We start from the raw sequence: 22,671 nt of genomic DNA on the forward strand, positions 1-22,671 counted from the left end.
CATCTCCCTGATTACAAGTGATGCTGAAAACATTTTTTCATATGCTTGTTGGCCATCTGCATTTCCTCTTAGGAGAAGCAAGTGTCTTTTTAGCTCTTCTGCCCATTTTTTGATGGGGTTGTTTACTTTTGTTGAGTTTCATCAGTTCTTTGTATATCTTTGTGATCAACCCTTTATCACTAGTTTTGTGTGAGAAAATTTTTTCCTGGAGAACTTTTTATCTAGGCATTTACCCGCAGCACTGCAACTGTGCACTCAGACCCTGAGTCACTTCCCTAGACTGTGACTGCAGCCACTGGGACCTAACTCTCCTCCACCTTCACCCCAGGCCTCAGCACTACAGGGTCCCAGTCACCCTTTACAGCACTTCAAATTAAGACACATCAGCCTTCCATATCCGTTATTCTGTTTTTCATTCATGTAACACTCCTCGTTGGCAGGTGGAAACTGATCATTTTCCTGAGCTGCAGTACCAGAAGGTTGCTGAGAGTGGAGGTGATACAAGACCACCTAGCCCCTCCCGCAAACGCCTGGGCAAGTAACTCCGACCTCTGGTGACTCAGGGTCCCAGGCTGTAAACAAGGGTGAAGGTGAGGGGAGCTGTCATCTACTGAGAGCTTATTATGCAGTAAAAATGACTCTGGTGCTTGACAGCCATAAAGTCATAATCTTTACAGTGATGCGGGAGGCTGGGAAAATAGGAAGAGACGCGCGGGAGCTCCCTGTTCAAATCATTTCTATTGGTTTACAGAGGAAGAGACTGAGGCTCAGGGCAGCCTCCCATGTGCAGACCTCTTTCTCATCCACTGTGTTTGAATGAGAAGCTGTAAGGACTCCTTGGAGGCTGGCGGGACAGAGCACACGGGCTGCAGGGCAGCATTCACCCTGGCAGAACCTAAAGGGACGGGTCCTGGGAACACCCTCCCAGAGAAACAAAGTCAGAATCACTTCGGCCTCCTGGGGGAAGGATCTACTCCACCACAGAGATGCGCTAAGTTACAGGAGGAAGAACAAAGAGTCAGGTACCCATTCTTTAAGTAGCACACCCAGATGCCAAGCATTAGAAAATGATCTGCCACACGCCTGTGCCTGGGTCCCTAGGCAGAAAGCGAGCATGTGTCTGTGCCTGGATGTGAACAAAGCTGCTCACACACCATCAGAGTCTTCAAAAGCAAATATTTGTCTGCAACGGAAGAACCAGTATTCTTTTTTAACAAAGAACAATGTGCTCCCTCTGAATTCCTGATTCTTCCTCCTACTTTACAGTGGGCTCTGATTTTAATGCCCCCGCGAATTAAACTGTCTCAAGTCACAAAGAGCACCATAAATCAGGAGATTTATGGACTGTAAAAAAGAGGTGAGTATTCCCACCTTCCTATTGAACATCTGGGGTCATAGCCAGCAGCTTTTTCAGTTCTAGGAAACCATCACCTGTCTGGGGTGGGGGGTGGGGGTGGGGATCTCAGCAAGAGAATTTAACAGCCCTGGTTATCAACAAGAAACAATCAATCCTGCTATCTGGGTAAGCTCAGACAAGGTTTGGATAACGATGACAGTTTTCTAGATGTAACTGAAAGGAACATAGACCTGATTAGCTGTTTGTGCAGCAGTAAAATCTGGCTCAGCAGCCCAGAAGGCAAATTCCTAAAATGACCGAAGAGAAAACAAGCAGATTTACCTTTTCCCTATACCAAGAACATAAGATGGAAACAATGCAGTAACCAGGGGGGTAAATGTACGATATATTACCTAGTTACCAGGCAGCAAGCCTGTGTGCGGTTTTCTTGGGGAAGGGCGTGTACAGCCCCAGAGGCTTAGTAAAAGAAATAAATTCAAAAGAACACCTGCCCTCATCTAGAGAGGGGACCCACACCAGACGGTGCCAGTCACCAGCCATCTGGGGGTGAGAGGTGAAGGGGACGGATGCCCCCTCGAGGAACTGGGTATCCTACTTTTAGTTACTGCGCCAAGGCACAAAAACTGCTGGGCACTCAGCAGGTCAGTGAACTGTTTTTTGGCATCACAGTGCTCTGGAAATTCACCACCAGCTCCCCATGCAATTCATGAACAGGCCCCCAGAATCAAGGGCACAACAGCAGCACCACACCGATGCATAGTTAAGGTGAGTCCAGAGCATCCCAGGGGATATTTACATTTGATAACGTGTTCAGAAGCATGGTGTGATCTTTTCCTCTGATTGGGACATTTAATGTAAGCTGAAGGATTTTAAAGACCAAACATTTCAATGTGCCCAGGGAAAAGTCTTTCTCCAAGAACCAGAGTGGTGATTTTTTTTAGCTTGAAACAAAATCTACAATGATGTATCTTTTAAACAGGAAATCCACTATGAAAGGATTCAACTGCTTTTGTATTCCAGACCCAAAACATGTTAGTATACTAGGTTAGACCCATTCTTTATTCATTACACGCGCACACAAAAGCAAACAGTGCTGGTAATCTCTTAAATTCTGAACTCCTACTGTCCCTAGGATAAAACCTCTAAGGCACATTTCCTGTGTGTATAACACACCAAGCTTAGGTCTAGAAAAATACAATGGTGTGGAACCCTGGAGGCCAGTTAGGTAACAAAAGAGAAAACTGCTCTAATGGCACTGGAAGGCTTTCCTTTAGAAGATAGTTGGAGAAGAAAGGCAGAAGGGATGTTCTGAGCTAAGGACATACAGTTCACTCAGCTATTTTTTACTTAATTTCTCACACAGTCACAGCATTATTCTTGCTGCCACAATCTGGTTATGATCAAGGGTATGTTTATTTGTAGACAGGTAAGATTTGTAATTACTGCTATGTCTAAACATTGTATCACATCATCCTGCAAGTGAATTAAACTGTGAAATGCATAATTGTGCTGAGAACAATGATGTTCCAATAAGCATCACAAAAGTCAATTAATAAGATTCCCTTATTTTAAATCACAAAGTTAAGCTTTTGTAGCTTCCAAGCCCCTTTGTAAGTCCCATTATTTTGACTCAAAGATTGTCTTCTAATGGCACTCAACAGTTCTGAGCACAAAGAGGAATTCCTTGAAGGAAATAAAATTGAGTCTCAAATTCTGGAAGGTGAAGAACTTGCTTAGCTTAAAATCTATAAAACAATTAGGAAGCACTCAACAGTCTGTTAATACAGGACTGAGTTAACAGTGCATCCAAGACTAGATATTATGCAGAGAATAATAGTCTGTTAATACAGGACTGTTAATACAGGGCTGAATTAAAAAATGTATCCAAGGCTAGATATTATGCTCCATAGGTGCATCACTGCACACACGCGCACACACACACACACACACATTTTAACATCTCCAAATACAAGCATCTCCAAAATATACCTAATATATTTTAATAAAGTAAGAGAAAGGTGAAAAATAATGAGAATAACATCATCTCTAGCAGGTTAAAATATATACAGATATGCAAAAATATATATATACAGATATGCAAAAATATATATATACAGATATGCTTCCTTTGTCTTAAAAAATCATAAGAAATGGTTTACAAAGGAGAAAGTGATCTCTGGGATGGAGTGAGAGAGAAGGGCTTTTGCTTTTGAATTTACTGCTGTGTATAGATAATACTTTTTTAAAATTGTCAATAGAGGTCATATGGGTGGAGAGGTTAGGGTTTGCTGTGAGATTCTTTCTGTTCTCTGTATTTAAAAAAATAGTAATGCTATAACCTTTGCTCACAAAGAAGGCTACATCTCAATCAAAAAAGACGTTAAAACAATGGACCAATATTAATAGAGGAAAACATTTGCACTCACTAATTAAAATCTTAAGCCATAAATGACATACTTTTTTCCATTAATTATTAGTGTACTTAAAAATTTATTTTACTGAGTCACCGAGGCACCGAAAGCCTTCCACCATGGTCCATTCATTGTGCCCCCTCCCCACTCTGCCCTCCCCCTTCTGGGGGGCCTCAATTCTACAGTCTGATTTCTAGGATTTGTTACTGGTTTGGTTTTACCTGCGCCTTTGTTTTGTTTTATATTCCACACAGAACAGACACCATCTGGCATTTTTTGAGAGGATGCCTAGTGCCGAGAACTGGAGAAGCGCATCTGGCTCTCTTGCAGGTATGAGGATGGACCCACAGGGCAAGCAGTGCCAGCATGTTTGACTCACAGCCATCCCTTGCCTTTGACTCAGTGATTCCACTTCAGGGATTACTGCCCAAATAAGAAAGAGATTTCATAAAGAAATACAGTGACCACAGAAATAGTCATAACAAAAACTTGAAACAACTTACATGTCCAATGGTTAAAGAAACAATCATAACTAGAGGTTAAATAAAGGTAAAGACCCCTGTGGTGGATAATTATGGGAGCACTTAAAACTATTGTGCAACTACTAGTGATACATAATATATTAGGTATAATAAAATGTTTCAATTATTTATGCAAGATGGTTATAGCCACACATTTTAATAAACCTAAGTTTAAAGGGGAAAAGTGGTTGCAACTTTATACAATATCAGCTATGAGTGAATTTTTCCCTTTAGATTGCAAAAGTGCACGTTTTATTAAGGGGTGAAAAAAAACTTTGAAAAGGATGCAAGGTGTTTATGAATAGCAATCACACTGAACTATACTCCTTCAAGGAGAACAGAAGTTTTATCTAACAGCTTATCAGATTCCCAAATATATGTTTAAATTTTCATGCTCCCTGGAATAACTGTAATGGCAGCAGTAGCGGAGACCACCTATCACCTTTTGCCACATGTTGAGCACTGTTCCAAGCATTTTCCACATTTACTCTTTCATCAGGACCACTCTGTAAGACAGAAACTGTGAAGACACCCAAAGTCATACGGAACAGGGGCTGAGCCCCCCCAAGCACCCCTGCCACTATGGCTATATTATAATGCTCCTATTTTAAACTGCAAGACAAAATTCCAAGTGTTTCAAGGCAAGATAAAAAGTAAATATAAACAAAACATAAAGTAAAACTTCAAAATATCTTGCCTTCACCAGGATTTGCTAAACAGAGAGGCAAAGGAAGACAATGTCAAAGGCTGACACAGAGATAACAGAAAATGCTCCGGGGTGGTGAGCAGTGTCCAGACAAAGGAAAAGCACAAAGCAGAGTGACCTGCACATGTGAAATTAATTTTTAAAAAATCATTCTGTGGTGCCACAGAATGCAAAAGGGAAAAAAAAGGCAAAGGAAAGATCATGAAACTTAGTCCACAATAAAATGCCACTTGTGTCGGCCAAATTCGCTATTATCACAGGATCTGTTATGGTAAGATTTAGAGTAAGGAAAATCGATGTTTCCAGACACATTCCGAGGGATCATAGTGGTATGCGGCCATCTGGCTGTTAGAATAACCAGCGCTGCTTTTCTCCCCAGACATAAAGAAAGGGACCAGGGCACTTAGACAGGGCTCCACAGGGCTCCATCAGCCGACAGCACATCACCTGAACCCCCTCCCACATTCCCAGTGTCAACCTCATCTATGACCTCAAGGGAGACCTGCGTGGTGGAAAAGCCACAGGCTCGGAGCATGCTTGCAAAATGCCAGTGGTGTGAGCACTGCTCACTAGCACTCTCACCAGTTCACAAAGGCCATTAAAATAAAGATGCCTCTTCCTCTCTAGAAATTGCTTTTGTGAACACAAGCCCACAGGGGCAGCGCATCCCACCTTGAAATGCATTCTGATTTTTAAACACCCTTTTCCATTTCTTCAAGTGGTCAAATGGAAATCATGCCCTTTAACACTCAGGTGCAGTGTAGCCTTTCAGAAATCCCTCTCTGAGACCCATCTCTCCCCACCTGGCCATGACCTTGCTGATCACCTCTGGCCAGCTCCCATGCATGACCAGCTCGTAGTGACACAGAATGGAGACTTAGGAAAAGAGAGGAATGGAGGCGAGTTTGTGAGATGGAGAGCAGAAGGCAGCTGTCCTTGGGAGGCAGGGTAGGGCAGGGCAGTGGGCAGCGTCAAAGTGCCAGGGGAATTCACTTAGGTTCCCAAGTTCAGTATCTCCACCTGGAAAGGAAGACAGTGATAATGCCCAGCACTGAGAGATGCCAGGGGCATAAATGATATTTAGCACAGGACTCAACGTGCCTCCCATCTCCTATTGTTTTCTAGCCCCATACCCTTAGAAAAACCAACGTGATGATTAATATCTCAAAATTTTCATGGCAAGAAAATTAAGGACCTTACTGAAATAGTAACAACACTGGCAGTAAAACAACAACATCTAGTAGAAATACCTTTTTCTGGCTTTATGTATACTCCCTCTCCATAACTTATTTTTGTAACTCCCTCTTTTCCAAATAAATATATAAGGAAGGAAGGGGGTAGGGAGGAGAGGATGGCTTGTTTCACTACCCCCAAATTTACCAGTAATACAGTACTAACACAATGTGAAAACATCATAGGCTTCATTTTAGGGGTAGGGAGGATCTAAGAAAATTAACTCTTTAATCCTCTCAACACTTAATATGCTGAGAATAGAAACCCACTTCAACAAAGAGTCCCTCAACAAAGATAGCTATAATTAGCAGCCATATGGCATTTTTATGACAGTGTCCAATTTAATTTATAATCTCAGTGGAGTCAGTGTTCATTCAAAAATGATGGATGACTTCAATCCCTCTCAAAGGAAGCAAGCCCATGAAAGACTATGAAAAACCTTGAGTCTCCTGAAGAGGAAACTTTTCCCCTCAAAAGCTGGTGAAGTTTTGAAAACTCTTCAGACAAATCCATTTTCTTTTTCAAGTCCTCTCTTTGTGCCTGAGATTTTTTGCAGTCAAATGAAAACCATCTGAAAAGACTGACTTAGGCATTGCTTTCTACATACTCATCCAAGCCAAGCAAATTCAAACTGAGAGCTAATTTTCCTCACTATCAAATATTTTTTTTTCTGGAATAACCCAAAGCCAGTGTTTTCCAGTAACTATTATATTACTCAAACATGCAAATAAATTTCTCCATATGAGGACAAATATATGTGTGTATTGATAGACACGCACATACAAAAATAACAATTGCATCAACTAACCACTCAATTCAATTCCCGTGGCCAAAGCCATGTATTCTATTTTATTCTCCAAACACTCCCAGTTCAGTATAAACTTCTGTACCAGCAGGTATTCAATAGTGATTGATTCTAATAAACTTATGCATACTTGTCTGTCTAATCTGGTAACGACCTAATTCTGCAGCCGTGCAACCTTTCCTTTAACCTCATGTCCACCGATGGCCCTGCCAATCACTGTAGAAGCACTACCCAAAATGTATGTGAAGAACAGCACTATAAAGATAAGCAATCACACAGTACTTATTTGTGCTTCTCTTCTACCTGTCAGTCTCCCCCTTCCACTCCACATGAAATCATATATGCCACAGAACAGAGCAGAAGACCCCATGTTCCAAGTCTCTCACCAGCACTAAGTAAGAAGATCCCCACTGCAGTCCATGTTAACCAACATGGACTCTCCAAGTCAAGCCTAGATTGCTCCTCTCTCCCTAAGTCATGCCTTTGAAGGCAAGGTGCCACAAAGAGCCTAGCAAAGGAATTTCCAGTCAATTTGTCCCAGGAAGAAAGCCTCCAAACTAAACTGTCCTTAACCTCAAAGGCACCTAGAAGGGTGGCTGCACCATATTGTGAATGCATGAAATGCCAAGGGATTGTTCACTTAAAAATGATTATCATGGACCCTCCCTGATGGCGCAACAGGTAAAGTTGTAGCACTATGAAGCTAACTGCAGCCGCTTCAGTGCGAGGTGATCCCTAGCCAGAGAGGTCACCCACAGGGTGCGGCAGACCTCTCCTGTCCAACCACTGCTCTCCTCAGCAGTGTACTTCATTGATCTGCCTGTTCTGCTCCCCACTCTGTCTCTGGTGAGTCCTCTCACCACCCCTGCACCTCTGGCCTATACCCCCGTTCTGAATGCATAAATAATTTTTTTTTTAAAAAGAATGATTATCATGTGCTAGATACATTTCGCCTGGCTGAAGAGGAGGAAGGAGAAGTGAAGCAGCATTTACCTCATTAGGCCACTCCACCCAAAAGGCAGAAAGGGCATGAAATCAGAAGCCTGCAAAAAGCAGTCTTGACACAACCCCAGTGTTCCTCTCCTCCCTGCCATGCTCCCAAGTGTCCTTGCACACAGATTTGCAAAAGCAAGGAAACAGCTGGAACAGTCTGGGTGCCTGGGGCTGCCCATCTGGAGCAGGATGTTACTTCCTGAGGCTGTGAATGGGCTTCCAGGCTCACAACACCCCCTCGGAACCCACTGCCAGGCTCCAAGCCCCTACCCGATGCCTCCATATTCTCCCTGGGCCACCCTCCTCCTTTTGTGCGCTGCCTTCTGTGAACCTCCGGCTAAAGAAAAAGCAAACTTAGTGATGACTTCCACTAATTTGTCCTTTAAGAAACAAAGCACCAGTATTTTCAGCTAAGAGATTATGTTAAGGAAGGAAAAATGAGAAAATGTTTTCAAGTATTCGGTGCCAAAATTAAAAATAACTAAAAATTTTTCCTCCTCCCTCTCTACAAATAAGTCATCCCTGCTGGCAGCGGTGTCTGGGAACTGCTATGCATAGTATATAGTACACAGAACCATCTCTGCATTCATTACAGCCAGCAACTCCTCCATGAACTCTTCCATGAACTCAAACCAGCAACCTGAACCCTACAGGTGAACTTCTGGAAAACAACAGCACTTGAAGAAGGCAAAACAGCTGGTCCACTCCACAGAGAACGTCTTCGTTTCTGCATCTCCACCGTCAAAACCTTTACTCTCTTCACCACTGACATGTTTTGGCTTTTAGGGGTCCAGGGGAGTTGGGGGTTGGGTAGAAAGAAGAACTGGCTCTGGATGCCTTTAGGGGTCAGGTGGAAGGAGGCTTCCTGGAGCCAGCTCCTGTTCTCCATTCACCCCCGGATACTGATAAGCAGCCCTACATCTTAAGAGGCAACATAGATAGAGGGCAGGCTCTGTAGCCAAAAAAAAAAAAAAATCTACATGGGAAAATTTTGCAAACTTACCTTCAAGTACATACTTTAAGAACATCATAACCAGCCAAAGAAAGCACCTTGCCAAAAAATCAATTAAGTATCACTAGAATTGCTTGCGTTCTTCAAAAATAGCCCATCTAACTGAGCCCCTTATATGTGCCCAGCCACGTGCCAGGTAATGTGCACAGAGGTCTGTGCCCGCCCATGAGGCCCCAAACTCAGAGACAAGAGCGTGGAGCCACAGAGAAAGCCTGTGTGGCTGGACAAGGACATGGCACCTCATGATTCTGTGTTGGCAGAGACACACACCAGATCGCTCTGGGCTCTCCAGGTGGAAGGAGCCAAAGAGCACGCCAGGGCTGGCCACACTGCTGCCTGAGCAGGACTGAGAATGCAGGCCAAGGTTGGGCCTCCTCAGGCCTTCCCCTGAAGAGTGAAGGCAGCCAGTGCCCAGAGGGAAGCAGTAAGCCTGGCAACCACCCCACAACCAGCTTTAAAACCAGAGCTGCTGAACCAGGGACAACTGAGACCTGGCTGGGCCTGCCCCACAAAGACCCAACCTGGGGTGCTTTCACAGAGCCTGGCAGCACACAGAAACTCTCCTCTCCACCCCCAGGCACAGGAGTGCCAAGGAAGCTGAGAGACAAGGCCAAAGAAAAACTCACATTATTTCTTTATTATAAAAATAAACTTCCCTAATGGATGGAGAGTCAGGTCCTTAATGAAAACATTTGGCTCCCAAGCAGAGAAACGAATTAGTGGTGGATGGACAAAACAACCAGAAATGTTCACCCCATGAGCCCCCAACTGCTTCTCTATGGCAAAGGAACCCCTCACAGCCTCACTGATACAACACATCCTCTCACCTAACCTCCAAAACAGCCTTGCGAAGTACACTCTGTAAGTGTTTTAGGCGTGAAGATGAAGTAAAGGAGTAAGAACTAAAATAGGTAAGTGAGTTTCACTGTGGAAAAAGGTGAGCAGGTGGCAAAATAGGACGCAAATGTCTGTTATCAAATAAAAAATACTTTCTATAGGAAATTCTAAATAACAACAGGGATGGACTTCAGATCCTAGAGTTTAAATTACAGGTACCTAATACTTAATATAATTTGAATGCACCAAAGTCCTTCCTCATCTTTGAATCCAGTGATGCACAGTGTTTCTTTCCTCCACTGTATGATTAAGGTTTTGATTTTTATGTGAAACAAAGCCCAAGAGAGTTCAAAGAGGACTGTTCATAAAAATAAAAGCCAAGAGGCATCAATATTAATAAGGCTAAACTGAAAAAGATCTTTAATAACCTTGGTGAAATTAAAAACAATGACTAATTCAATTCTAACAACTAGGTCAAGCTCAAATTCCAGGAATTCTAAAACTTAGATATAATAAGGCAAGAATTTTGCTTTGCTTCAGTGGTCAAAATAAAGCACCCACCCTATGGGAGCACTAAAGGAACACAGTGGGGAAGGGGTGGGGGGTGCTGGGGCACAGAACAAAATACCAATACAATACCACCTGAGAAATGGACAGTGTGTGACAAAGGAAAGAAAGAGCCCTCACGAACAGCAAGCAAGCATTCAACAAGCATCTGAGAGGTCCCTGGGGACATGACAAGGCCTCTCCTGCTCAAAGGAAGCCAGTGAACACCCTCATCTAAAAGATGGTACTGCAAACACACAATAGGATGTGATAACATGCCCAGACTGCCTCAGAAAAGTGCACAGATGTAAGCAAGTGAAGCAGGTCAAAGGCCCTTGCTTGGGAGGGACACGGGAAGGTGTTCTAGTGAGTGAATGGACAGGTCAAAAGTGAAGAGCATATACCAATCCACCGTCTGCAAAATGACCTTTAATAAACTGGAGAGTAGAAAATTCAGTGAAAAGTCCCATTCACCCCAGTTCCACTCACTAAGACAGCATTCATTCCGCTCCATAAATGGAATCTAGAATCTTGAGCACTAGAATCTTGCTGCAGGCCTATGTCCTAGTCTCTGTTCTTGCTCAATATGCTACACATCGCCCAACATGAGGATTATTCAGCTCTTCTGGGTAAATGTCAAACTGGCAAAAAGAGAAGTAGAACAAAAGTAAAATATTCCATTGACTCTCGCATAGGGACATCCACACAAGAAACCAAGGAGGTGTGGGAAGCCTCGCAGCCAAGGTGGCTGGCGGAACTACCCCCACCTGCACACAGCAGTAAACACTCACCTGTCGCGAGGCGTCTGCAGAGACCGCCTTTGCGGTTCCAACAGCGTCTCCTGTCACGTTCAACCACTGGTCTTAAATCAGACAAATGGGTGGTTTCTCTGACAATGTGATGTGATCTCTTTTTTACGAGAACTTTTCAAACTAAGTGGTTACTGGCTGAAGATTTTCCAAAACATTACATTTCTCTAGTAACCCAAATAAGAGAAATCTATCATTATATTTCCCTAGGCTGATAACATTAATGCTGCGTAAGCCACAAAATTCATTGTCCTGTGGACACTGACAGGGCCAAAACATGCTTTTTCACTTGCAAAACAACTTCTAAAATACTAAAGCAACTCAGTTTCTTCTGTATAAAATCAAGGGCAATGGTGCTTTGCTATTTATTCATACTGTCCCAAACTTGCAAAAACTAAAATTTCAGTGTCTTTTACAATTGTGTATAGAATGGTTATAGTTGACAGAACTTGGCACTTTCATAAAATGTACAACTAACAAAATTTTAATGTCTCTAAAAAGTAAAATGACTTTTTAAAAAGACAAAAGGCTACCAGTTCATTCAACGGAATCTGATACGTGAAAATCTATCTTAAAAATCAGGTTCTCCATGAATATATTTCAAAATCAAGGCTCTATAACTATTCCTGCATTACCTCCTAGCTTTTTTTATTATTTTGTTCTTCCTGTATCTCTCAGAATTGTGACAATGTTAACAAACAGTGGTGATCAGAAAAATAGGAAGGAGGGAGATAGGTTTTTCTCTGTCTTCTTAATGTAATGAATGTGCTATGATCATATATTTCAATATCCTGTGCCCTTTTTCACTTTTGAAAGACATACAACCGTAGACAAAGCGAAAAAGCTCATTTCTCTGACCATAAATTAGACAGAACTAAAAGCAACTGATGATTGAACCCTATTTTATTTCTAAGATAGTTTTATAATTTTCCACCATTTATTTGTTCAGTACATTGGAAAAAATCACCTCTTCCTTAAAGCCTGGACTGCAAACCAGGTGTATGGCTCCATTGAAAGGGAAATAGACAAAACAATAACAAGAGAATAGGTACTTTCTGTCTCTTGTACAAGCTTGTTTGTGGAATTTATTACTGAAACCTTAAAAATTAGGAGCTAATATGGGGGGAGGGGGTGTGAATTCCAGCCCTGTTAAGTATGCCTCAGAGTTCTTGGAATTCCTGCACAGATCTTCACTTGTTCAATAACTGATGTCTTTCCCTTTGTTGTTAATAACATCAGTTTTATCAATGACCCATTGCTGAATTAGGAATTAGCTTCTGGTAGTTGCTACAAAACGCTGCTCTATAAATATGGAGCTATCAGCCACTTCACTTAATTTAGTGCCAAGAAAGAAGTACTTTGTTTTTCATTAATACAATGGCAAATATAAAACGAAAGACTACCAAATCAGGGACTATAGCAAAGCTCCAGATAACCGCAGGGAGTGGGTGGCTCGGGTGACTGGTAACTGAATATGGTAGCTGTTTTCAGGATGCAGAATGAAAACAGTCTGGATCTAGGGCAACAGGAAGATGGTGCCCTTTGGAAATACTAGTATCCAGTTCCTTCCTGGTACTATGACAGCTATACTCCGACTAGAACAAAAATCAGAGAGTATGCCTCTTTATTTCATCCCCTTCAGTGTGGGCTGGCCGTGTGAACCAAGAGGAGAAACAGATAGGTGCTATCAGCAGGTTTGTGCTAAGGACAGCTGGGATATTGTTAACCAACCCTGCTCAAAAAAAGCCAGAAAGCCAGGGCTGTTTAAAGAAGAGCCTACAGCTGAATATGTTCCCAACTAAAGCCTCAGGAAACCAATTAACCAGGTTCAACAAAGCCAAGACAACAAATCCTGGATTTCTCCGACTCTCAGAATGGTTTTAAAAAAAAAACAAAGGAAAAAGGCTATTGGAAAACATTTCCCAAAAGAGTCTCTCCTTCCCATCTACTGCTTACAAATTGGAACATCCAAAGAGTTCCACTCTCTCTTACCAAAAACCGAACTTGAAGAAGTCTGTAAAGCAGAAACTTATCAGGAAATACCCAAGGAAACTCCCCTCAGAGATTTCGGTAATCTTTCAGGCCCTAGTGGGCTGAGTGGAAACTGTGTCCTGGGATTTAGTCATGCCAATTCAGACTGACATTTTTGTCTTTCCAAATCATCATTCACCCACATCACAAAACATTCTTCTCCAGCATTTCTTAGGAAAAGTGAGTAGTAATGTTACCTTATGATTATGTTCTGAATTTAAACAAAAGAAGGTGACAGCAGACACTGCAAGTTCAAAGCACCCTTTCAAGCTGCGTGGACCAGGCTTTACACCCAAGGCTTAGCAGCAGACTGTCAGGCTCTCCACCTACTGCTCACCTGAAATATCCTCCCATGAAAGATGAGTCAGTCGGGAAATGGGGAGCCCAAATGTTCTGAATGGAGCCACTTTGGAAGTCTGCACTTTCCTAGTAGGAGTACGAAATTGGGGGCATAGTTCATAATATCCATGTACTTACTGCCTCAGTGTACCCCCAAAGCCCCCTGTAAGTTCCTGGAAAAGCTTTCCTGGGGACCTGAGAGGATAAGCAAGCATTCTACCAAATGAAAAGCCATTGGCTGCAAAACTGCATCTTAAAGCACACCAGGGAAGAATCGAGTCCCTTTTTGCACTTACCTGGGAAAGCATGTGGATTGGGCGACCCTCTCTTAAGGCACTTAGAACAGAGAATATGCACAGTGTAGTGCAGTCCGGGCCACTCCTGAAGCAGCACGTTCAGTTCCTCTACCAAGGGGGTTATGGCTTGCCATGCTGTCCATATATTTGGTAATGATGCATGGCTGGCAATGGACAGAGTATCTGGCTGCAGGACCCCCTTGGCCGGCCTGTAGCTCACCACCACGGGAACTTTCCCTCTGTAGGCAAAGATCTGAAGTTTACCATCCGACCTGTGTACCACATGGCTGTTGATCTGGACACTGTAGCGAGCAAACAACCCGGGTGGGAAAGTAAAGGGAAAACTATATTCAATCTGCAACTGCTCGGCCACAAATGACTGCCCAGCCAGGTTGGTCCCATTAATCCAGGCCTCTGCGTGGGGCACCTCGTTCTGCACGTAGCATGGGAATTTGTACCAGGCCGTGGACCCATTCAAAGGCTTACCCTTGGGTTTATTGAGGCAGTAACAGAGTCCCATCTTCTCCAGAAGCTCCAGCAGCAGCTGCAAGTCCTGCTGGGCTTGGACATGAGGCTTAAGCAGCAACCGAATGACATGAGCTGGCAAGAGCCCATGAAGCAGGAAGCCTTCCACATAATGATGGAGCTGGGTGACCCTGAGAAGGTCCTGGCTGGGGGTGGGCAGCCCCGTCAGAGGGGGGATCTCCCCCTCGCCCTCAGTCTCTCCACTGGCCCCAAGGAGGAGCTTATGCAGCAGCAAGGAAGCATCCCTCTGGAAAAAGACATTGAGGATGTCGATGAGGCGGGTGAGGTTGTGGAAAACATGCTCCTTGAGGGCCGGGCTGTCCTCAAAGTAGAGCAGCTTGCCGCTCTCATGCAGGTAAGACAGGGCGCTCTGCAGCCGGTCTTCGGTCAGACCAGCCTGCAGGCCCAAGCGCGCCGAGTCCCACCAGCTCAGCCAAAGCCGCTGTGCCTGAGGTGGCTGGAAATGCAGTTCCTCCAGTACCTGCCAGGATCGAGGCAGCACTCTGTGTAAGTTGGGGAAGATTTCCCGGTGCTCAGCGACTGAGAGCAGTTTGTCCCGAAGGCGCTGCAACTGGCGGGGGTCCCTGCAACTGACCGGCAACACTGGGGAGAGGATCTGCAGCCGGTGATTGAGCAAGTATTGAAAATGGGCCTTGCGCCGCCGAAGGTTCTTGTCTGAAACACCATAATAGGCTGCATGGGGGCTGCTGGAACGCAGCTCGAAGTCCCGGGCCAGTGCCTCATCTACCACCTGAGCCAGTCGGCTCAGGCCCTCGGCGTCGTGCTTCTCCTGCAGGGCGATCTGGCGGTGAATGTCCAGACACTTCTCCTCCAGCTCCCGCTCCCCACACAGGTCTGCGTGAGTACCCACGATGCACACCACAGCGTGAGGCACCCGGGCCCCTACCCGATGCAAAAAGGAGCCCACAGTGGTGGGGAAACGGAGTGGCTCATAGGTGGCCAGGTTCACCACCAACACATACAGGGCCCCAGGAGAGAGGAAGAAGGGCTGGATCACCTCGTAACTTTCATCTCCAGCTAAGTCGTACACTATGAAGCGCAGCCCCCGGGAAGCATCCGCGGTCCAGCTAGTCACCTCGATGCCCTTGCTCATGGGAGGAGGGGAAGGTGGGTAGCTCTTCTCCTCATCCCCTCCTCCTGGGTCTCCGTCCACTCTCTCCTCAGTGAGGCAGTGACGGAGCAAGGTCTTCCCTGCAGCCTTATGGCCCATCAGAAGCAGCTTGAGGCGGGGTTGCACTGCAGGCTGGGAATGAGCCAGCTCCTTCTGGTAGGCGGCAATATAGGGGATCCCCTTCATACAGACCTCGTAGGGTGGCTGGATCAGGGGGTTGTCCTTGATCTTCCACAGGCTCACCCGGGAGAGCTGGCCAAAGTTGTCAGGCAGCACTGCAATCTGGTTCCCTTGCAGCACCAGCTCCTCCAGCCCGGTCAGCTCCACAATGGAGTCTGGCAGGTAGCGGATCCGGTTATTATCTAGCCACAGGGTGAGAAGCCGGCCCAGACCAGAGATAAAGGATGGCACTGAGGTGAGCTGGTTGCGACTAAGGTAGAGCTCCTCCAGGCCAGCCAGGGGCAGCAGCGCCTCGGGGAACTCCTCAAAGAGGTTGGAGGACAGGTTGAGCATTTTGAGCCGCTGCAGGCGGCTAAATTGGGCGGGCAGCGCCTGCAGGCCGTTGTTGTCTAGCATGAGGCTCTCCAGGCTGCCCAGCTCGCAGAAGCCACTGGGCAGGGTGCCCAGCTCAGCCCCACTCAGCCAGAGGATCTTCAGGGCACGCAGGGCACTAATATCCTCAGGTAGACCTCGCAGCCGGTTGCTGGACACGTCCAGCTCCTCCAGGGCCGCCAGCTGCAGCAGCTGTCGGGGAAAAGCAGTGAGCTGGTTGTGGTCCACATCCAGGGTGCGCAGGCGGTAGAGGCAGGAGAGGGAATCTGGCAGGTGCGCCAGCCGGTTAAAGCTGACGTCCAGCTCCTCCAGGTGGGAGAGGGTGCCCAGCTGGGCGGGTAGGGCTGGCAGTTGGTTGTGGCTGAGGTTGAGCTTGCGCAATTCCCGCAGGGCACCCACCACCTCTGCGCCCAGGGTGGTCAGCCGGTTGTGGCTCACGTCCAGCTCGGTGAGGTGGTGGCCCAGTTCACCCACCGCAGGGGGCAGCCGAGCGAAGCGATTCCTGCGCAGGATCAGGACTCGCAGGCTGCCCAGCGCCGACCCCAGCCCTTCTGGCACCTCCTCCAGGCCGTTGTTCCCCAGGTTCAGCACCTCAATGTCCCCGATGTTGGCCGGCAGCACTAGCTGGGGGGCGTCGGGGGAGCCGAGTTGGTCAGCTCCGGCCCCCGGGCAGCCACCGGCCGCGCTGAGGGTCAGCTGGCGCAGGTTGCTCCGCAGCTTCCTGGCGCGCAGGGCGGCGTCCCGCCACAGCCTCACCGTCTTCAGGTTCCCGCTGTCCTTCCCAGCCATGGCGGGGCCCCGGGCTGACACCCTCACGCGGGCGCGGGAGCCCACAGCTACATGTCACGCTGCGCCCTGGCGGGCGCCAGTCTCCCGGGCCCTCGGGCTCTCCTCGCTCCCTTGCCAGCACCCCTCGGCGACCGGCGGCTGTGGGTCCTAGCGCAGCCAGCGGCCGGGCGCCCGCAGTTGGGGGGCGGTGGCGACGCAAGCAGCTCCGGGGGGCGCCGAGCACGCGGCGCGGGGGAAGGCGGCGGCGGCCGGCTGGGAGTGCAGCTCGCATTCTCCTTCTTCCCGGGCCATGGGCGCGCCGGGCAGCAGGGCCGCCGCCCGCCGCGCCGCGGAGGATGCCTGCTGCTCCTCCTCCGACTCCGCCCGCCTCGCGCACGGCTCCTCGGTGCGGACTCCGGCCCCGCTAGCCCAGCAGCCGCGGCTCCGCGGCTGGCGGCGTGGTGGCCTCCGCGAGCTCGCGGAGGAGGGCGGCGCTCGGCTCCGCGGCGGGCATGTTGCGGGAGCAGGACCCGTGCGCAGCCCGGAGAGGGAGCGGCGGCGACTCCTTGTCTCCGCTTCCCGGCTCCGGCGGGAGCGCGAGCGCCGCGTCCCCGGCACTGGGAGGGCGCGATCGGGAAGCTGCAGCGCCGCCCGGCGGAGCGGCCCCCACGTGACCGGCGGAGACGCCGCGTGTTCCCGGCACCGCCCCGGGGGCGGGAGCGCAGAGCCAGCACCCGGTGCGGGGATGGGGGCGCCTCGCCAGGTGCCGGCCCGCGACTTGGACGCCCTCGGCTGGAGGTGCCCGGGGAGCTGGTCCTGCTGCTGTTGCAGGGTCCCGCGCTGACCTGGTGGGGTTCGCCCGAGTCTGGTTCTTTGTTACCCCAAGCCTCCAAGGATTTCTTTTTCTTCTTCCCGCCGACTTCCCCTACTCATTCTTTAACTCTCTTCATCCCACTCGCCCTGCATCCACACCGGGAAGGTGTTGGCAACATTCAAAACCCAGGAGCCTGGGTTTCGCTGTAGGAGCCTAGGACAGGAGTGTGGCTAAACAAAAGGAAAGCTGGCAGCCATTCATTCATTTGGTAAATATTTATTAAGGCCCTATGTTGTGGCACTTTTGCCGACAAAGACATTCTCAGCTTGCCTGGGGAAGGCTTTAAGCAGCTCCCGCCAGCCTCAAAGAGGTGAGGATGGGGGCAATGCGAGGTATCTTATCCGGTGTGTCCATTAATCCACATAACAGCTTGATGAAAGAAATGCCAGATCTCCAACTGTATGGCACTTGTTATGCTGCAGATTCAAGAAAATGGCAGCTGTGTCTGACAAAATTCACGGTCCAGTGCTCAGTGTTACGGTTTATTTTTCCTCTATGAAGAAGTTTCTTTGAGATCTTAACTACACAAATAATTCATCAGAATTTACCATAACCTCGAAACCTATTAAATCTCGGGCTATCACCACCACCACTGCCTCCACCATGAGTAATAATGAGGCAAGTAGTTTTGCCAAAGCACAAACTGAATTTCATGATTACATGTACCACTTAATGCACATCATGGCTCTCCCCCATATATAACACTGCTGTCAGTTGGAGAACCACATTGGGGTCAGTTATTTGGGTAGGAAGAGTTTGTCTCTTCAAGAAGAGCCATGAACATAGGCCCCAGTGATGGTCAGTAAGCCCCGTCTGGGTCAGTCCTAGAAGCTCCCACAGCACAGGTGAAAGGTGTGCACTTTAAGGGAGAGCTGATCTGGGTTCACCTGGAAGGGCTTCCTGTGGGATCATTTTGCTCAAGGGTTCCTCTGGTCCCCAGCCCCAAGAAGGCATCTAGGCTAAACCTCCACCCCTCCCCCACTGGCCTACCATAAGCATCTTCCCAACTAGCCAACCAGATAGAGGGAAGTTTACACATGGAGTTAATCCCCTCTTGCCTCACCTTCAAAGGGCTCTTGAATCAGAGGTCAAATCCTCCATCCTCATATGCAAATCTGAACTTCTGCCTGGGGAAGAAGGCTACATCCAAAAGGTATCTGCATCCTACCTACCTTGAATAGCTAAATTAAAGTCCTGAAGTGGTCTGGATTAGACCTAAATAATCTGTGCTAATAATTTTCTATCAGAAAAGTATACTTCCATTTTAAACGTCTTTAAAAGCTGTGTTCTTCCTTTGTCAGGAGATAATCTGTAATTGAGCGGGGAATACCCCTTTTGGGGCCTCTGGGTCATTACCAGAACACCACAGTCTAAATGAGTCTGCTTGACAGGAACATTTCTTTTGGAGTCCCCCAGATTGCTATGTGCTGCTGTTATGTGTGTTATGTAAAATCTTGTCCTAGAGTCTTCAAAGGTCATATACAAAACCTCAAAAGTTAGGTAAGGAAAATGGAATGATAAAATGACACTCCAGGAAAGGAAACTGGTCTTCCTTTTGCCACACCCACAGCTTGTGGTGTCATTTCTAATGGGTCAAGGGGTATGGTGAACCTGACCCCTGTCCTTCTGAAATATTCTTGGTAGGAAATTTCCAGAATTCCCGGTACAAATGCCCTCAGGCCTGTTTGGGGGAGGGGCTGCAGACTTCATAGCAATTCAGGAGTCGCTCATATTAGATCTCTAAGTGTCCAGAGAATGGGTGCAGTGCGACTGTCCCTACAGTCTCTGTGTAATGCTGGGTGCAGCCCAAGTTAGGATGGGGGGTGGGGTTGTCACATTTGTTAGTCTAATGTAGCACACTAAGGATTTAGGCATCTAGGGAAGGCATTTACTCTTGCTGCAGACCCTGATAATATCAGGAGGCCTTGCCCATGTTAGGGCTTTCCTTAAAGCTAAAAACCATCATCTCAGCTTGGAAAAGACAGACTATAGTTATTGCAAGTTTTCTTGCCTTGGATGTTTATCCAATATCATGAACCTTAACTATAAATTTTCCCAAATCTTTCATTTTTTCCTACTTTTCTTACTCTAAGACTCCTGCATTTCAGTTGCTGTCATGTGCTTGCACTTGGCTTCCTCCCAGAGTACAGACCCCGTGGTAGGGCACATGTGAAGAGGCTGGTCTTGAGCTAGAATCTTAAGATTGGCTAACTAGAGGAAGGATCCTGGCACAGGGCTAGGGCCTTCCATTTAAATGTCTCTTGGAAGCAGCCTGAAGGGCCCAGGGGCTGGAGTGCTCTGCCGTCACTCCTTACCAGGGTGAGCAACCAAGCTCCAAGTAAGCTTTCATCCCCAGATTGGTTTGCTGTCTTCAAAATGCTTGCCTTTTCTCCATCACAAAAGATTTTTTTCTTGACCTTGCTAACCCCCAGATACTATCTTGCTGCTTGACTTCCTTTCGCTGTCAAATATTTAACATTACTGGTCCAGCTATGCCTGTTTCCTCTCCACTGGTCCCCTCGTTGGGCCCAGTAGTCTGGCTTCCATCCACACTGAGCCATCAGCGTTGCACTCTAAATGGCCAACTCACTCTTTCTCCTTTCTTGACTTCCCATCAATGAAAATGTTAAGCAACTTCCTTTGGAAACTTTCTCTTTTCTTGGCTGGTAACGTATTTAGTTTCACTTTAAGATTTGGATTTTCAAAAAAAAAAAAAAAAACTAGTATTTTAAAGGCTAGTTATTTCCTCATAAGAATCAAGTTTGCCATTGGAATAAATGCTACCAAATGAACCATTTATGCTGCAAAGACACAACCATGGATGACATATGCATGGATACTTCCTTAGGAGAGCATTTAGTCATTGTGCTTTTTCTACTTATAGTTTTATGATTCAATTTATATAAAAGATACATAATTTGGATGCATAATGTTATGTAAGTGCCCTTTTCTACTGAATTGTAGTGTAATCAACCACCTAATCAAGGCTTGATTTTTAGCATGGCCAAATGTCCCAGCATGCACTAGACTGAAGGGTTCCCCAGCATAAGAGACATACTTCACTTTAAAGCCAGGACATTCCTAGGAAACTAGTACAACTTGTTAACTTAGCTGGTCTTTAAAAAGAACCCTTTATCTTGCTCTCTCTGTAGCTTCAGGAGTTCAAAAAGCACAACTATCCAGAAATTCAGCACTAACTGCTTGAACTACTTCAGACTTTCAAAAAACTTGATTTAATTTACTTAATGCGTACTAACTTATCAGAAAGGACATTTTTGAACTTGAGTTTTTAACTTTTGGGGCTAGAAACTACCTATCTAGTCTTGAACCTTCAGAGCAAATGAGACCCATAGCTGGATTATAACATTTCATCAGAAAATTTACTTAGTTCTCTCCCTGAAGGCTGGCGATGTCAAGACTATGCTATCTCTGTCATGAAGAGAGAGAAGGAGCTTCCCACATATCTCTTTTCTTGCTAGTTCAGATCCCACTTGTATTTTGCTTTATTCATGCAATAACAACAATGCTGCTTCCTGATGGCTGAAGGTAAGTAAGAGAAAGATCTAACCTCTGTGATTTTAATCAAGTCACATCTATCTTAGCTAGGAATATTTGTAGATAAAAGTGGGGAAAACAGGAAGAGAAAAAGAAAGGAATATCTTTATAAAAGATCTTAGGCTTGTTTCAAAGAAGATTAGAAATAAAACCTTAAGAACTGACATAGGACAGTTTAGCCAAAGGGAATCTTTGAGGTCATGTTATTTAAACTGTCTATTGGGTATGACTAAATGAAGTATTTAAGACACCTGTGATTACTGGTGTCACAGCTAACGTGTAGTAAAGGTTCTGTGCACAGACTGCTATTCATCCAGTATTGCACTTAGTCTTCAACTTACTCTCTTCCATCGGAGAAAAATGAAGGCAGGGCTATTGAGTGGCAGAACCCGGATTGAAAATAAGGCTCATGGGTCCCTCCCTCCCTGGTGGTGCAATGGTTCAAGCACAGCACCATGAAGCTTTCGCAGCCACTGCAGCACCAGCTCAATCCCCGGTCAGGGAGGTGGCCCACTTGGCATGGCAGACCTTTTCTGACCCGCCCACTGCTCCACTCAGCAGCATACTTCAGTACATCTGCCTGTTAAGCTCCCTACTCTGTCTCTGGTGAATCCTCTCACCCCTTGCACCTCTGGTCTGCACCCCAGTTCTGTATGCATAAATAATAAATAAATCTTAAAAGAAGAAGAAGAAAATAAGGCTCATGTTTTTGTCATCATGCTATTTCTCAGGGTATTAGGCAGGAGGGGGGGCCAAAGAGGAGTTAGTTTCAGTTCACAAGGAATTGACTGCAGGCTTTAAACTTCAGAAAGCAGTATCAGCTGGAGGGCTAGGTTAACACTCAGTCTTTGGCAGGAATGAACTTTGTTTTTACAACATGGAACAGTGTCATGTTGGGCAACCAAAAGCTTTAAACAAACAGTATCCCCAAACTGTAAGAACTGTTTCTAAATGTTACAGCAGGGCACAGCATTTGTATGCCATTTATAGAAATGTTAATTTGTTTTAAAGAGAAAGAAATTAACACTAGTACCCATAAAATCTATATTCAATTAGAGGGCGTCTTAGATTTTTATCAGTTGAGAAGACCATTAAAACTAAAAATATGGTGGCACAGTGGGTTAAAGCACAGCACTGAGAAGCTAAAGCCACTTCAGGGTGAGTTTGATCCCTGACGACCCCGGATGTGATCCACATGGCAGCAAACCTCTCCTGACCCGCCTGCTGCTCCCTTCAGCAGTGTACTTCGTTGATCTGCCTGTTCTGTCCCCACTCTGTCTCTGGTGAATCATATCACCGCCCCTGCACCTCTGGCCTGTGCCCCAGTTCTGTATGCACAAATAAATAAATCTTAAAAAAAAAAAAAAAA

General features: G+C 46.4%; 1 protein-coding gene across 3 annotated transcripts in view; it reads right to left on the reverse strand.

The window, feature by feature from the left end:
* Nucleotides 1-17,185, reverse strand: part of MFHAS1 (malignant fibrous histiocytoma amplified sequence 1) — a 76,242-nt gene extending 59,057 nt beyond the window's left edge. For 2 of the 3 annotated variants that reach the window (XR_001145445.1, XM_004682201.2), the window contains exon 1: nt 13,897-17,185. Coding sequence is in view for 2 of the 3 variants with exons in the window: in XM_004682201.2 (XP_004682258.1) it covers nt 13,897-16,894 (2,998 nt within the window). In the remaining variant the exon portion in view is untranslated. The remainder of the gene's footprint in view (nt 1-13,896) is intronic. The other variant, XM_012724914.1, reaches the window with a different exon arrangement.
* Between the last annotated feature and the right edge of the window lie 5,486 nt (nt 17,186-22,671).

This window comes from Condylura cristata, unplaced genomic scaffold, assembly GCF_000260355.1.
Source record: "Condylura cristata isolate star-nosed mole 26May11 unplaced genomic scaffold, ConCri1.0 scaffold00014, whole genome shotgun sequence".
NCBI classification, from domain to species: domain Eukaryota; kingdom Metazoa; phylum Chordata; class Mammalia; order Eulipotyphla; family Talpidae; genus Condylura; species Condylura cristata.